Below are 15,457 nucleotides of genomic sequence, written 5' to 3'. Positions count from 1 at the left end.
CCCCCCCCCATCTTACTAGTTTAAAGTCTGCCCTGTAGCCCTAGCAAGCCTCCCCACTAGGATATTGGTCCCCCTAGGATCCCTCCTGGGTTACACCCCCCAGGAAGTGTAACCCGTCCTTCTTGAACAGGTCACGCCTGCCCCAGGAGAGGTCCCAATGATCCAGAAACTTGAATCCCTGCCCCCTGCTCCAATCCCACAGCCACGCATTCATCCTCCACCTAATTCCATTCCTACTCTCACTGTCGCGTGGCACAGGCAGTAATCCCGAGATTACTACCTTTGCGGTCCTTCTTCTTAACTGCCTTCCTAACTCCCTATACTCTCTCATCGCCAGCACTATCACTCCAGCTCCCATTCCCCTGTCAAATTAGTTTAAACCAACCCAAACAACTCTAGCCAACCTGCCTATAAGGATAATGGACCCCCTCGGGATCAGATGTAACCCATTCCTTTTGTACAAGTCATACCTTCCCCAGAAGAGATCCCAATGATCCATAAATCTGAACCCCACCTGCTGCACCAGTTCCTCAGTCACATGTTCATCTACCAAGTCATCCTACTCTTACCTTCACTGGCATGTGGCACAGGCAGCAATCCAGAGATTACTATGCCAGAGGTCCTGTTTCTCAGCTTTCTTCCTGGTTCCCTAAAATCTCTCCTCAGGACTTCCTCACCTTGTCTGTCTACGTCATTGGTGCCAATATGTAGCAAGACTTCTGGCTGCTCACCCTTACCCTTGAGAATACCATGGACACAAACTTAGACATGCCTGATCCTGGCCCCAAGGAGGCAACATACTATTCAGTTGTCTCTGTCGCACCTACAGAACCTCGCCTTTCTTCCTTTGATTAAGGAATGTCCTATTGACACTGCAGCCCTCTTTACCTATATTTACCTATACTACTCTTCACTATACTAGGCAATAATAGATGAGGATTAAACAATTAAGAACACAGAGAGAGCAACTTACAAGGCAGTCTATGTCACCCAAGCCTGATTTCGTCTAAACTCAAAAACAAAGGCTGCTCCAAGAATGGCCACTCCATTACCACCTGTGCTATTTTTATTGGCCCTTTCTAATGAATCTCTCTTACAGATTGGTCACTACTCAACTCAGAGAATTTGCCACAAAGCTCTGCCTTTGAAATCTTGATCACCGCCCAACTCAGAGAAAACTGGCTCAAACCTCTGCTTTTTAAAATCTTGAATACAGACCTGACTGAAAGTTAGCTCTTCTTACACAATGCCTCTTGTTTATTGGTTGTTCCTCAACTATGAGAATCTACCCCAAAACTCTGCCTTTGAAATCTTGATTGCAGCCCTGATTAAAAAGTAGCTCTTTTCACGCTCACCTGGTGTGGATCGTCCAACTCATATTTCATTGTCAGTTAAGTCACTAATGCTAAAAGCATGGCTATTAGTGGTGAGTAAGGTTGAGCAAGAGCCCAGACCCAGAATTAATAGTATGAATTGAGATTTAGCAGCCGATGCTGTTGCTGATGTTGCGGAGGTGAACATGCCTGAGAAAGTGGTAATGGCAGTTTCCATAATACGTTTTAAACCAGAAATACTAAAGGAGAAAGCCTTGTAGGATTGTGGCAAAAGAGTAAAGTAGATGAGTATGGTTAATTGGATAGTAGCTCTTTCCCAAAAATAAATGGAATGCCTGGAATGGTCTCCCTTTGTGCTACCATTTTTGACACTATGAACATGTCTTGGGGAAAAAATCAGTGCCGATATAGAAAATACAAGGAAGGTGACTGCCATTGAGAATGGAATCATTGGAATACCCATTCCTTGTCCTGCATGCAAAGTTGCATGTGACGAAAAGCTGGGGCAAGAAGTGATTTATCATGGAAAAGATCATAATTACCAATATGATCAGGCAGGTGCAATGGGGTTAATTGATTTCATGTCTATATCAGAGATTGTCATATTCCATCATATTGGAATAAAGTTACAGTACATTATTTCCACAGGTGAAAATGTGAGGGAATTCTTCTTCAGAGTAGCAGCCCTGGCATTTGAAGCATCTTTGCTGAAAGAGTTGAAAAGAAATGACTTGACCTCTTCAAAGATTGGCGAGGGAAGCACCATCTGTAAGTGTTTAATGATGGGTGATTTTACAAGAAAAAAGAATTTCTTAAGTTTCTGCTTCTACTTTGGTACTAATTGAAAGCTCTCATTATTTAAAAAGTCAAATTGATTTAAGGAGTGACACATACAACAAGCTGGAGGAACTCAGCAGGCCAGGCAGCATCTGTGGAAAAGAGTACAGTTGACAGTTGACGTTTTGGGCCAAAACCCTTTGGCAGGACTGGAGGAAAAAAAGATGAGTAGATTTAAAGGTGGGGGGAGGGGAGAGAGAAACACCAGGCAATAGGCAAAACTTTGAGGGGGAGGGATGAAGTGAAAGCTGGGAAGTTGGTTGGCGAAAGAGACAGACGGCCATAGAAGAAAGCAAAATGGAGGAGGAGCACCAGAGGGAGGCAATGGATGGGCAAGAAGATGAGGGTAAGAGAGGGAAAAGTGGATGGGGAATGTGAAGGGGGGGCAATATTGGAAGTTTGAGAAATTGATATTCATGCCATCAGCTTGGAGGCTGCCCAAATGGAATATAAGGTGTTGTTCCTGCAGCGTAAGTGTGGCCTCATCATGACAGTGGAGGAGGCCATGGATGGCCTTATCAGAATGGGAATGGGAAGTGGAATTAAAATGGGCAGCCATTGGGATATCCTGCTTGTTCTGTTGATCAGAGTGAGATGTTCATTGAAGCAGACTCCCAATCTCCAACATAGATTTACCAGATTGATTCTGGTATAGTAGGGTCGTCACATGAATTGAGACTAAGCAAGTTAGGCCTCTACCCTCTTGATGTTAGGAAAAATAAAAAATACCTCTTTGATTCATACAAAGTTCTCATGGTACTTGGCATGGTAGACTCGGGGATTACATTTCCCCTGCTGGAATTTCTATCAGGAGCCAGTTTCATCATAATCTCATCTACACTCTGTCATTTAAGACAGAAACAAAGGAGTTTCTTTACCAAGATGGTGTTGACTCTGAGTTTGGTTGTGGAGCCTCAGTCACAGAGTGTATGCAAAATTAAATGTTTAGGTTTATATTTTCAGAGTCACAGCATGGTGACTGGCCCTTTCAATGAGCTCATGTTGCTCAACTACACCCATCTGGCCAAATAACTTACCCCTACATCCCTGGAACCTGAGAAGAAACCGGAGAACCCAGAGGACATCTGCGCAGTGATGAGAGAGCATGCAAACTGCTTAGTTTAAGACAGCGGTGGAATTGAACCTGGGTTGCTGGCAGTGTAGTACCATTGTGCTAACCACTGCACTACCATGCCACCTTCATGTTAGAGATACTGAGAATTAAAGAAAATAGGGTTAAAGTATGAAGGTGGTGCTGATTATAAAGATCAACTGTGATATTATCAAATGACAGTACCAGCATCAAGCTCTTAGACAAGACTGGATAGCCTTATTAAGATACTTTGTACAGTTGTTTTTATTTAGAGATATTACAGTAATAAGAAAAAAGGTAATTTTACAACTTGAGTGGGTTTAATTTTAAGAAAACAAAATATTAATAAGTTCTGTACATTTCACTACAGGTAGTTTTTCGGTGTTAGAATTACGTAGTGTGGGAATAATGCAAATCTTATTGAAAGTACGTAGATGCAAGTTGGACTGGTGGTTTAGCTGAGAAGATGACCATGAACTTCAGAGCAGTCATAATGGTGACATTGAGTAAAATTTAATTTACCTACCCTATGATTGATGTAATAAATTTAACCATTTCCTGAGGCTTCTGTCAGGTTTAAACTTTTTAAACTATTTAAACTTTAACCTAGAGAACAGCCATGCACTTTCTGTCTGGGTAAATAAGTTAATTATTCCCATAGGACTTGAGCCAACTATTTAAGTCATCTGTAAAGCTAAGAGAATAAGAGCGTATTTATTATTTTTTCCAAGCTTTCTCAGATATATATGAATGAACATTAATCTGTATGTGTACATTAATAATTATGCAATGTAACTTAGAGACCCACATCCAATGATATAAATCTGCAGTAAGTTCCTTTTTAACTATAAGATTAAAAAATACTTCCATATTCTTCTTCTGCACTGGTTTTGTAACCCAGTAAGATTACTCTAGGACTATAAATTTTAATTTGTGTTTAGTAACCTGCAGACATTTCTAAAGTTAATGAATTATAGTGCAGTAATATGAAATGACGAGGCTCAATTTGCTCCATTATCAACCAAGTGACAGGGAGTAGGGATGGGGACAGGAAGGGATATCTAATAAAAAAAAACTCTTCTGATTTTTAACACGTTTATAAGAAACAATTGAGGGTGCACATAGTTGTGCAGCTGCCAACTAGACAGTAAATGATGCATCTAAAGGTAGGGACAAAATGCGAATGGGATTTTTAAAAGGGAAAGTACATAAAATCTCTTGCAAATTGGTGTACGTTTCTTTTCCTCTAAAACACAGGCATTGAAAGAGCCACAGCTGAAGACTTGGAAAACACGTCAAGCTGCTGCTGAAGTTCAATTGCCAGCCTTGTGTGACGTTGACTCTTACCCTCTGTGTACTTTGTATCCTGTGTTCACAAGTCCAGAGTTTCAGAAAGTAAACTACATAGAATGCAATCTGATGTCAGGTCAGGACATGCATTACTTGTGATTTATAGAAATAGGAAAATAATAGGATGACTGGAAACTTCAGAAACCAAGCTAAGTGTTCTGAAGGAAAATTTGTCCTGGATGATCTGAAAAAAAATCATTACATCAATGTAACTACTTTATAAATATATACAAAGCAAGAATTTAAGCAATGGTTAGCACTGCTAATCAATCATTTACTAATTTGGACTACTCATGTCAAACGACACTATCTGACTTGATGCCTGTAATAAATAACATCATTGAAATTGCTCTTTTATGAAACAGTAAATATTTTGCAAGATGGCAAAGTTTGTGAGCTTTTTATTTGTAATCTTTGTAAAAGTATTGCTCCTAATCATTGACAAAGTTGTTTTAATGATCAAAATCCTCTCTGAGAACAGAAAACTATAATGTTTGTTCTGTGAGTACAAGAGAATATGAAGAGGTGACTTGATAGAGGTGTATAAGATGATGAGAGGCATTGATCGTGTGGATAGTCAGAGGCTTTTTCCCAGGGCTGAAATGGCTAGCATGAGAGGGCACAGTTTTAAGGTGCTTGGAAGCAGGTACAGGGGAGATGTCAGGGGTAAGTTTTTTACACAGAGAGTGGTGAATGCATGGAAAGGGCTGCCGGCAATGGTGGTGGAGGCAGAAATTATAGGGTCTTCTAAGAGACTCCTGGACAGGAACATGGAGCTTAGAAAAATAGGGGGCTATGAGTAAGCCGAGGTAGCACTAAGGTAGGGACATGTTCAGCACAGCTTTGTGTATTATATTGTGTTGTAGGTTTTCTATGTTTTCTCTGAAACCTGTAGTGAAGGTCCTTTGGTGGGCTAATAGTTATTGAGCAATTCTAACAATGGATGCTGAGCTTGTAAAGTGTTTCTCTTGTATATCAAATGTGATGATTATTTCAGGTGATTAGACCTTCAGTTTTGGACAATCATGTACTTTTCAGCTCACCACATCCATACTAACATTTTTTGACCATCCACATTAATCCCATTTGCACACTTGAGGACTAGTTGCTGGACCTTACTCTCTTAAACGTCTACAGAATGTAATATGGTACTGTAAAAACAAAGCCCAGAGACTCAGTCAGCTGTGAGTCTCAAGACTGATTGCATTGATCCATCAGATTTTGTCAATTACATCCTGCAACCTCAAAGTATTAATGAAAATACAGGTGTAGACAAATATAATTTTATTGCAAGAATTGATTTATTGAGCTGCTTTGAAGAAATTGTGAAGGTGAAAATATAGCCTCTTAGTATCATGAAATGTTAAAGTCAGCAAAACCTTTGTGTCAATTCAAGCTCTACAACATTATTATCTATGGTTCCTTCCATTTTTCATCTGTATTATTTAGGGTTACAATCCAAAAATCAAATCAGAGATGAGTGGCAGATAACAAGTTCAACAATATTGGCCACTTTACAGCAAATGACACTACTGAAGTCAAGGGTTGCACAGAAAGACCTCAAGGCAATTGAAAATTTAAATTAAAAATTTAAATTAAAAAATTTGGTAAATCAATGTTCTGCAGCATTTTCTTTCTTTGCTTGAGAACCTACTTGAACATTTGCAGTAACACACTACACTAGAAAACTTCAGTGAAAGTAAAACTTTCTCCAAGCCTACATATATAAGCTTTCTGCTAGGACATGCCCTCTTTTCACTGTCACTATCAGGTTGAAGGTACAGAAGCATGAAGGCACACGCTCAGCAGTTCAGGAACAGCTTCTTCCCATCTGCCATCAGATTTCTAAATGCTTTTACACTATTTATCTTAGCTATTAAATAGACAAATACTTACTGTAATTCAGTATTTTTCTTTATATTTATCATGTATTTCAGTGTACTGCTGCTGTAAAGTTAACAAATTTCACGACATTTGCCAGTGATATTAAATCTGATCTGATTTTGATTTCTTTCCAAGTGAATACACAGTGTGGAATTTCACAAGCACATTTGAATTTTACATCCATCAGTTGCTGAGGTTAACAGGTCTCAGTGTTTTAATTTGGAGTGTAAAGGGCAAACAGTTTAAGAGAATCTGTTTCCAAATCCCTAAGGGCAATAAAGTACATCCAGACAAACTGGTGAATATAGATCTCTTTGTGTTAGCTAGTCTTCCAAGGTTGAATTTCCATAGCTGAGGATAGGAATATTGATTGCCTTGAAGTTAAGGTTTGAATGCTTCCTATCTCTTGATAAACTGTACCAGCTGGCACAGCATTAAACTCTAATCTTGTCAATGCTGAGTAAGTGTATTGCAGGATTGGGAGGGCAAAATAACAATGCTTCCAATTTCTAACTAGGGATGGAAAGTCCATGTGCTTGGGGTTGTGTTATTGCCTATTGTGAATAACTAACCTATCAACATTCAACATTGAGTCAACAGACTCAATCATGGCTAAAGTGCCAGGAAGCAGTAAGAGACACTGATATTTGTCATACTTTTTGGAGGAGAGTAGAAACTTTTGAAAAATTGTTTAAATTATATTAAAACCATTTATTTAGCAAGGACTGGTGAGTAATATATTCCTGTGAGATCAGGGATTTGATGTCAAAGATGACAAATTGATATGGAATATCATTTAACTTACTGTTCAGTTGTATTCATCATTTAAAAGAATTCATACTTTTTTTTTACTGATTTAGAAAAATTAAACCAAGTTTATATTTAGACATTATTTTTACAATTGAACTTAAGTGTGAAGGATTGAAAGTCATAAGTTAGCCATTAACAGGTTGTTGAGAGCCAGTGGGCTGTGAGAGGTTTAGAAGAAGGAAAGGCAGACCCTCTTGCTTTCAAAGAGACTGTGAGGAACATCATCATACAAAGAGTAGTGCATTCCAAGGGGAGACAGTTGTTCGGCAAGAAGCAACAAATGGGCATTTCTACCTTTTAATACATCTCCATTCTCTGAAGTAAATGTTGGGACTCAGGATTGTAGTAGGAAGAGTTTGGAATGGAATAAAGTCTGTTGTGAAATTAGCACCTCGTCTCCCAGGTCACCATGCTTATAGGAAGCGTGTCCAGTTGCAGCTCCTGACTGACCATATTGTGCAGCTGGAACTGCAAATGGGCCCACTTTGGAGCATCAACAACACTGAGGCTCTATCTTGGGCCAAACATATTGATGAATCCATGACAATATCTTGTTACTGCTTTTTTACACTGATAATTTGTGTAACTTTTATGCCTTACACTGTATTATTGCTGCAAAACTATGAATTTCATGATATATGGCAGAGGTAATCAACTTGATTCTGATTCTGGGGTGGTAACATCTCAAGTAATGGCTGCACAGAGAGAAAAAGTACAGAACACCTGTAGGTAGAGTAGTAATCACAGAGAAGGAGTGATTACAGGAGTGTCTCTGTGCATGTCCTCCAAGATAGATGAGGAAAGTGGGGTTATAAGGAGACTAGCTTGTTCATATATATCAGTGATGGGTGTAAATGTGCAGGTGCAGCAGGCAGATAGAAAAGCAAATGGTATATTGGCCTTTGTGGCAGAGAATTTGAATCCAGGAGCTTGAAAATAGGTACAGAGCGGAGTCAGGGGTAAATTTTTTCACACAGAGAGTGGTGGGTGTGTGGAATGCACTGCCGGTGGTGGTGGTGGAAGTGGATACAATGGAATCTGATTGAAACTTATGTTTTCAATAGTGGAAGAATCTAGAACCAGAGGACACAGCCTCAGAATAGAAGGACGTCCCTTTGGAACAGATAAGGAGGAATTTCTTTAGCCAGATGGTGAATCTGAACAACTCATTACCACAGGCAGCTGTGAAGGCCAAGTCATTGGGTATATTTACAGGGAAAGCTGATAGGTTCCTGATTAGTAAGAGCATCAAAGGTTGGGAAAAGGGAGGTGAATCAGTATGAGGGAAATATGTCAGCTCGGATCAAATGGTAGAACAGACTCAATAGGCCAAAAGGCCTAAATTTGCTCCTATGTCTTTTTCAAGAAGGTGAGAGATATTGATCTTAGGGCAACAAGTAAGAACAAGCAGGAACAGATCACTGGAATCAGCCGTGATCATTTTGAATCAAAGGACCTCCTCCTGTTCCTATTTTCTATGTTCCTTTTGCATTATCTTTCAAATTATAAAAAGGTAAACGTACATAAATTTTCAATATAAATCCTACTGCTTTAAACATAATGTTCATTCGGTAGACTTGCTATCAAAGGAAAAACTTGAAAATAAAAACAAGGGTCCTTTTCAAATGATTATATAAAGAAATAGTGAATATTTAATTAGAAAATGTTTTGGTTGCTCTGTATGAAATTAGGTGAAATGCTTAGATTAAATGAAATCTAAGAATCACTTTTCAATTTACCTTACATCTTTTGAAAGTTGTTTACGACTTAGATCTCAATCAGGTTTATTATTGCTGACGTAGTTGTGAAATTTGTTTTACAGCAAATGTATAGTACAAGACATAAAAATTACAGTACTTCACAAAAATAAATTATAGAATAGAGGACAAAGGTGATAGTATTCATGGACCATTCAGAAATCTGATGGTGGAATGTTGCTAAAACATTGACTGAGTCTTAAGGCTCCTGTATCTGCTCCCCAGCTGCACTCATTCCCTGGTTGGTCTGGAGTCCCCAGACTATCAGTACTGAAGGTCACTAGTTCTATCAAATAACTTTAAACAATATTACTTACTGTAAAAAAGAGTGTATGATAATTCCCTCAGGAGCTACACAGAAAAGTCACTCCCTTCCAGTGCCATCTTTTTCAATCAGAAAATGTCTAAGTTAAGATGTGTGATAAATTATACATAGAAGACAGAGTGCTGGAGAATGATTTTAACATTAAATTTGACTCCAATAAAGTTTTGTGCTATAAATTCACTGAATGCCAGTGGGTTGCCATCCCTGCCTTTGATTTACGACACAGTGAATTTGACAGATAGTGTAAATAGATGCATTTGTCTTGCAGATAGGCCATCTACAGGTATATTACAACTGCCATAAACAAGAATAAAAATTGTAGCGCTCAGAGAGAGAAGGAGAGTGGGATTGGCTGCATTACTTTTGCAGAGAGATGACATACAAATTAAACAAACAGAAAATGTGCTGTTTCCATTATGTAATTCCAATTTCTATCCTAGCTACATTCCTACATTGTGTCAGTACTCTTGAATTCAAGACCCAATGAACTATCATTCTAAATCAATTATCCAGCACCCACTGATCTCATTTATTGTTCCAACATTCCTTTCAAATAAATCCCCCACCTGATTTGTTTTGCCATCCATCTACATGAGGAACGGCTTAATCAATTAAACTACCAATTAGCATGTTTGGTTTAATTATCCCTTTTATTAAACAGATTAACAATGGATTTTAAGCAATGTCATTAAGTAGCAAACGATCAGCAAGGCAGGACCTATTGGAGATCATGAAGTCAGATGTTTAAATACACAAACATACATCAGGGGTTGTGGGATCAGGACGTTAGAGACATTGATCATTCATTGCAAAGACTAAACACTGGATACTATGGGATTAGTAGTACTGTACAACTGAGGAATAACGGTTGAAATATTAAGGAATCTACAATGTACTCTGTAGATTGCTATCTTCTAAAACATTAATCAGTTGCATGCACTAATCACTTATGTTTTGACCAACTAAATTTAGATTCCAATGGAATGCCTTCTCTGTTCATGTTCAGATTTGAATCATTTAGTAATCGATGCACAAAGAAACAGAAAAAAACATTTTATTAATTTTTAACTCTGCCCAGCTGTCAGCAGTACTTCTTCTTATCCAGATCTTTATACTCAGGGTTGTAAGGGGCCTTGGAGAAGCAGATGGCTGCTGTGCGGTCACAGTTACAAATAGCAGCCTCACAGGGATCATTCTTGCCTGGAAAAGATAAAAATGGTGGTTACAGTTCAGCTTTGTATTTATGTTACCTCATCAATTTATCAAGAAAAGGTCAGATTCTTCAACTGAACAATCTAAAGTACCTGCCTATTCCTGAAAATTATGGCTGGAGAAATGTCTTTACAGGTGCAGGGTATGTTATATCATGGCACCATTTATCTGTCAGTCAGTTTGTTAATTACCATGTTATTCCATCAGTTACAACTGGGCTTAATGTGTCCTCAGCCAGCTGCGCACCTTCCAAAGTTTCAAAGGTTCATTTATTATCAAAGTATACAACTCTGAAATTCTTCTTCTCTAGATAGCCACAAAACCAAGAAAGAATGAAACCATGATCATCAACCCCAATTCCCTCCTCCCTGCACAAAAAAAATGAACAAAAATGAAACAGGCACATGACAAAGGGTCTTGCCCGAAACGTCGATTGCTCCTTTCAACGGATGCTACCCGACCTGCTGAGTTCATCCAACTTGTTTGTACATTGTTATGTACCCCGTAACTGGGTCACTTACCAGCAAAGATAGAGAGGTCTGTTGAAGTCTGATGGTACTATTTTTGACAGTATTTATTGATAAAAATACACTAAAATAATAATCAATAAGAAATAGCGCTATCATTGTCTAGGGGATAATGTATTGTCCGATGGAAATATAAAAGTCACTTTAGTTCATTCAGGCTGCAGCCTTTGGTTGGAGTCAAGAGAGTGTTTAAACTTGCCCATTCCTTTTATGATGTCAATCCTTCGAGAGTCAGTGGGGGCTGAGTGCTCCTTTGTGTTAGCTAAAGCCGTTCTTCCGTGGCAAGACCCACCAATTCCGAGGCAAATGGAAAAGGACGCACGTGGGCTTTTCCACAGGCTTTCGCTATTACGCTGTTACAGGAGTTCTAGCGTTTCTCCTGGTGCGTGTGTCAAGGGCTGTTCCCCAGACCCTCTTTTATCCTGACTCACAGGGTCTCAGATGTCAATCAGGGTGGAATGATGCCATCCCCCAACCAGCCCACGTTGCCTGAGGGCTTCCATGAAGTACAGTACTCAATACACAATTCCGTCTCCAAGAGACAATGACCTGTTCCGTGGCTTTGTATCGCTGGGGCCAGGACATTCCAAACGTCTCTCTCTCATTTCCTGGGTCTCCTGACCTGACTTAATAGCGATCTCACGATTCTCAAAAAGGAGGGGGGGGGCACAGGCTTAACAACATTTTGACATCAACCTCCAAATTCCCACCCTGACACACAAAAAAAATGAGAAAGATCAGGCGTAAAACAGAATAGAAAAAAAACATAGGACTGAAAAAGTCCACAGTCCAAGTCTACATACCAAACACAAAAAACCTGGGCAGCATTCTCCCTTTCAGTAGCAGAGCAATCTCTCCAGCAATAAAAAGACAGTCTCCCCTCTCCCAAGCAGAGAGATTCCCCGGTGATAAAAAGATAGCTGGTGTTTCAATCTCCCTTGCCACTTTAATCAGCAAACGGCAAATGGGGTCAAACATCAGCCTTCTCGCCATGAGGTTCCCACATGATGAAATAGAAATATAAAAGAAGTGAAATACATGGTTTTATATCTATCCAGATCAATCAAAGGAGCATTGTACGCAGGTGCCATCTTGACCAGAAGTGTCAAAGGGATGTAGTGCGAAAAGGTAGATTTAAATAGCTGACAGTTAAAGTTTAAAGTAAAGTACATATATGTCACCATAAACAACCCTTAGATACATTTTCTCATAAATCCATAATAGAATAACAACCATAGTAGAATCAACAAAAGACAACACCAACTTGGGTGCTCAACCAGCATGTAAAAGTCAAACTGTACAAATACAGAAAGAAATGATAATACTAATAAATGAATAAGCAGTATGAAGAACATGAGATTAAAAGCCCTTGAAAGTGAGTGCATAGCTTGTGGGAACATTTCAGTGATGAGGCAAGAGAAGTTGAATGAAGTTATCCCTTCTGGTTCAGGAGCCTGATGCTTGAGGGGTAGTAACTGTTCCTGAACCTGCTGATGTGAGATCCGAGGCTCCTGTACCTTCTTCCCAATGGCAGCAGCATAGGAGAGGGCCCTGTAACAATGATGTGCTTAATGATGGGAGGGTTTTACCTATAATAGACTGGTCCATATCCACTACTTTTTGTAGGATTTTCTATGGCATTATTGTTTCTGTAGCAGGCTGTGATGGAGCCAGTCAATATATTCTCCACTACACATCTATAGAAGTTTGTCAGAGTTTTGGATGTCATGTCAAATCTTCACAAACTCCTACAGAAGTACAGCAGCTGCTGTGCTTCCTTCATAATTGCACCTACATGCTGGGCCCAGGACAGGTTCTCTGAAATAAAAACACCTGGGAATTTGAAGTTGCTGACTTTCTCCACCTCTGATCCTCCAATGAGCACTGGTTCGTGGACCTCTGGTTTCCTCCTCCTGAAGTCAATAATCAGCTCCTTGGTGTTCCTGACACTGAGTACAAGGTTGTTGCTGTGGCTCCACTCATCCAGGTTTTCAATCTCCCTCTTAAATGTTATCACCTTTGATTCAGCCGATGTCAGCAAGCTCGAATGTGGCATCGGAAATGTGCTTAGCCACACAGTCGTAAGTATAAAGTGAATAGAGCAGGGGGCTAATCACACAGCCTTGTGATGCACCTCTGCAAATGAAGATAGTGAAGGAGATACTGTGGCCAATTAGGAGTTAAACTGAGATAAACTGTTTGCCACTTAAATTCACTTCCACTGGCGCTTACTGTTAATTACACAACCTCTTGTCAACTAACTTACCACAGACTCCAGATCTCATCAGTAACTCTCACACACATATCAGGCTCTTTTACAAACAAGCTTTCCAACAGAACCATAGGGAAAATTGCCAATCGTGGAGTGATAATTAAATGCCCTCTCCACTAACTCTTGAAGAGACTATTTCAGATATGTTGCAAATACAAAGATGACGAATTGGAATCAAATACAGTAATGTCAAACTGACTCACCTTTTTGTTCCCTGGGTCAGTGTGGCCTTAAGTGTCAGAGGTTCGTCATGAAGCATTACGTCACTGACTGAAGGGAGCTAATTAGCCCTTATGTCCCTATGGGCGTTTGAAAGTACATCCCATGTCATAGCTGTGTAATCCTGCATTTTTTTAACCTTTGGAGTGCCTATCTGATCATATTTTGGAATTACTATCAAACTTACTGCTAATACCCTCAGTAAATTTCAGATCGTAACTACGCTGTGCATTCAATGTCTCTTCTCATAAACTTTTCAGTTTAGTTATATCTGTCAAAGACTTTATTTTAAAGAATCTGATTAAGTCATCAAACTTTGATTGGTTTGATGATTCATTCAATTTTCTGACTTTATTTATATTACTCAAGACAAAAACACCTGATTTTAAAACAAGTGTCCGAATGAGACAAGTTCCATTTGGATTAAATGCTGTTATTAAATGTGGTGACACATGTGGGCTGCCCCCAGCACACCCTCAGGTGCGTGGGTTGTTAATGTAAACAATCCATTTCTCTGAATGTTTTGAGATTCATGTGATAAATAAATTTGAATTTGTTGCTTATATTTTCAAAGTTGCAATTGTGTCACTTTATTCCATATATTACTTCACAGAGAAAAGGAAATTACATTTTGAAAATGGACTAATATTCATATTAGGTGTCAAATGGAATATAATAGAGATGGAAGAAATTTAAAGGTGATGTACTTTAATCCAAAACTCCTACCCTTAAACTTACATAAGTGCTCATTACATAGGTTTGAGGGTGGTTGTCTTTGGTATACTAGGGAACTAGATTAAAGGTTATGATGTAGGTTAAACACTGGCTAATATTTATAGAAATATTTCATATTCTGAATGAATATAGAGCATTCAAAAGTAAGAAATCCACAGGAAATGTAATCCATAAATGACATTTCCTAACTAAACAGGTTAATCCATAAAGAGGTTAAAGATGAAATTTTTAAAAAATTAATGTTTTAAGGAACAGTAGTAAAGCTGAATATTGTGAAAGTTTTAAAAACCCAAACAGGATGACTCAAAATAAAAAGAAATTGAGAAAGGAAATATGGGAAGTAAGGAATAAGACAAAAAGCTTCCACATCTAGCCAAAGAACAGCAAAATCCATGAGGGGGTGAGGGAGATCTGAGGCAGAAAGGATTATAACAAAAACTGTGGAAACGGACAAGCTCCTAAACAAATATTTTGAATCTATCTTCAAAGCAGATAAAATGCCCCAGAACTATTGGGGATCGAATTGTGAAAAGTAAGGTGCTGGAGAGGTCAATGATGTGTATTGCCAATAACTTCCTAGCTAGAAGCTAAATAGATCACAGATGCATTCAGATAAGAATTAGTAGTAGTAGTACCAGTACTGAGCAATTTAAGTTGCAATGAGTCTGCTTGTGGTGGCTGCAAAGGTCTAGGAGCAGGCTAAGTGAGCAGGTACCCAGTGGAGTATATGGGAAAGTGTGAGTTCAGTCACTTTCTTAAGAAACATAGAAAATTAGTACATTTTAAAATGATAAACAGTTCAATGTTTGTATCAGAAGGGTTTGTTTGTTCTTATTGGTACACCACAGAAATTTAACCAGTGGTTTCCAGTAAGAGTACAGAATCCTTGTTCAATTGTACCCAAGGAAAGGTATAATTGTCTCGGAAACTGCAGTATAGATGCATTAGACCAGTTCCTAGAATGAGAGGGTTATACAGTCAGGAGAAATTGAACAGATTAATTCTGTACCTTCTGGAGTTTAGAGCTGAATAAAAGGGGAATTCTGGTAGTGTTGTGGAAAAGTGCATCATGAAGCTGTGCACATTTCAAAGTTCAAAGTAA

At 38.9% G+C, this 15,457-nt stretch overlaps 2 protein-coding genes across 2 annotated transcripts in view; one reads left to right on the top strand and one right to left on the bottom strand.

Moving 5' to 3' along the window:
* Positions 1-6,621, top strand: part of rab36 (RAB36, member RAS oncogene family) — a 57,239-nt gene extending 50,618 nt beyond the window's left edge. The window contains exons 9-10 of the mRNA XM_059983224.1: positions 1,983-2,102; positions 4,522-6,621. Coding sequence (XP_059839207.1) covers positions 1,983-2,102; positions 4,522-4,574 — 173 coding nt within the window. The 3' untranslated portion in view covers positions 4,575-6,621. The remainder of the gene's footprint in view (positions 1-1,982; positions 2,103-4,521) is intronic.
* Positions 4,797-15,457, bottom strand: part of LOC132401230 (phospholipase A2, minor isoenzyme-like) — a 59,297-nt gene continuing 48,636 nt past the window's right edge. Inside the window, exon 4 of the mRNA XM_059983226.1 lies at positions 4,797-10,590. Within this exon, the coding sequence (XP_059839209.1) occupies positions 10,472-10,590 (119 nt within the window). The 3' untranslated portion in view covers positions 4,797-10,471. The remainder of the gene's footprint in view (positions 10,591-15,457) is intronic.

Source organism: Hypanus sabinus, chromosome 10 (assembly GCF_030144855.1).
Source record: "Hypanus sabinus isolate sHypSab1 chromosome 10, sHypSab1.hap1, whole genome shotgun sequence".
NCBI classification, from domain to species: Eukaryota; Metazoa; Chordata; class Chondrichthyes; order Myliobatiformes; family Dasyatidae; genus Hypanus; species Hypanus sabinus.
This window is presented reverse-complemented; position numbering and strand designations above follow the sequence as displayed.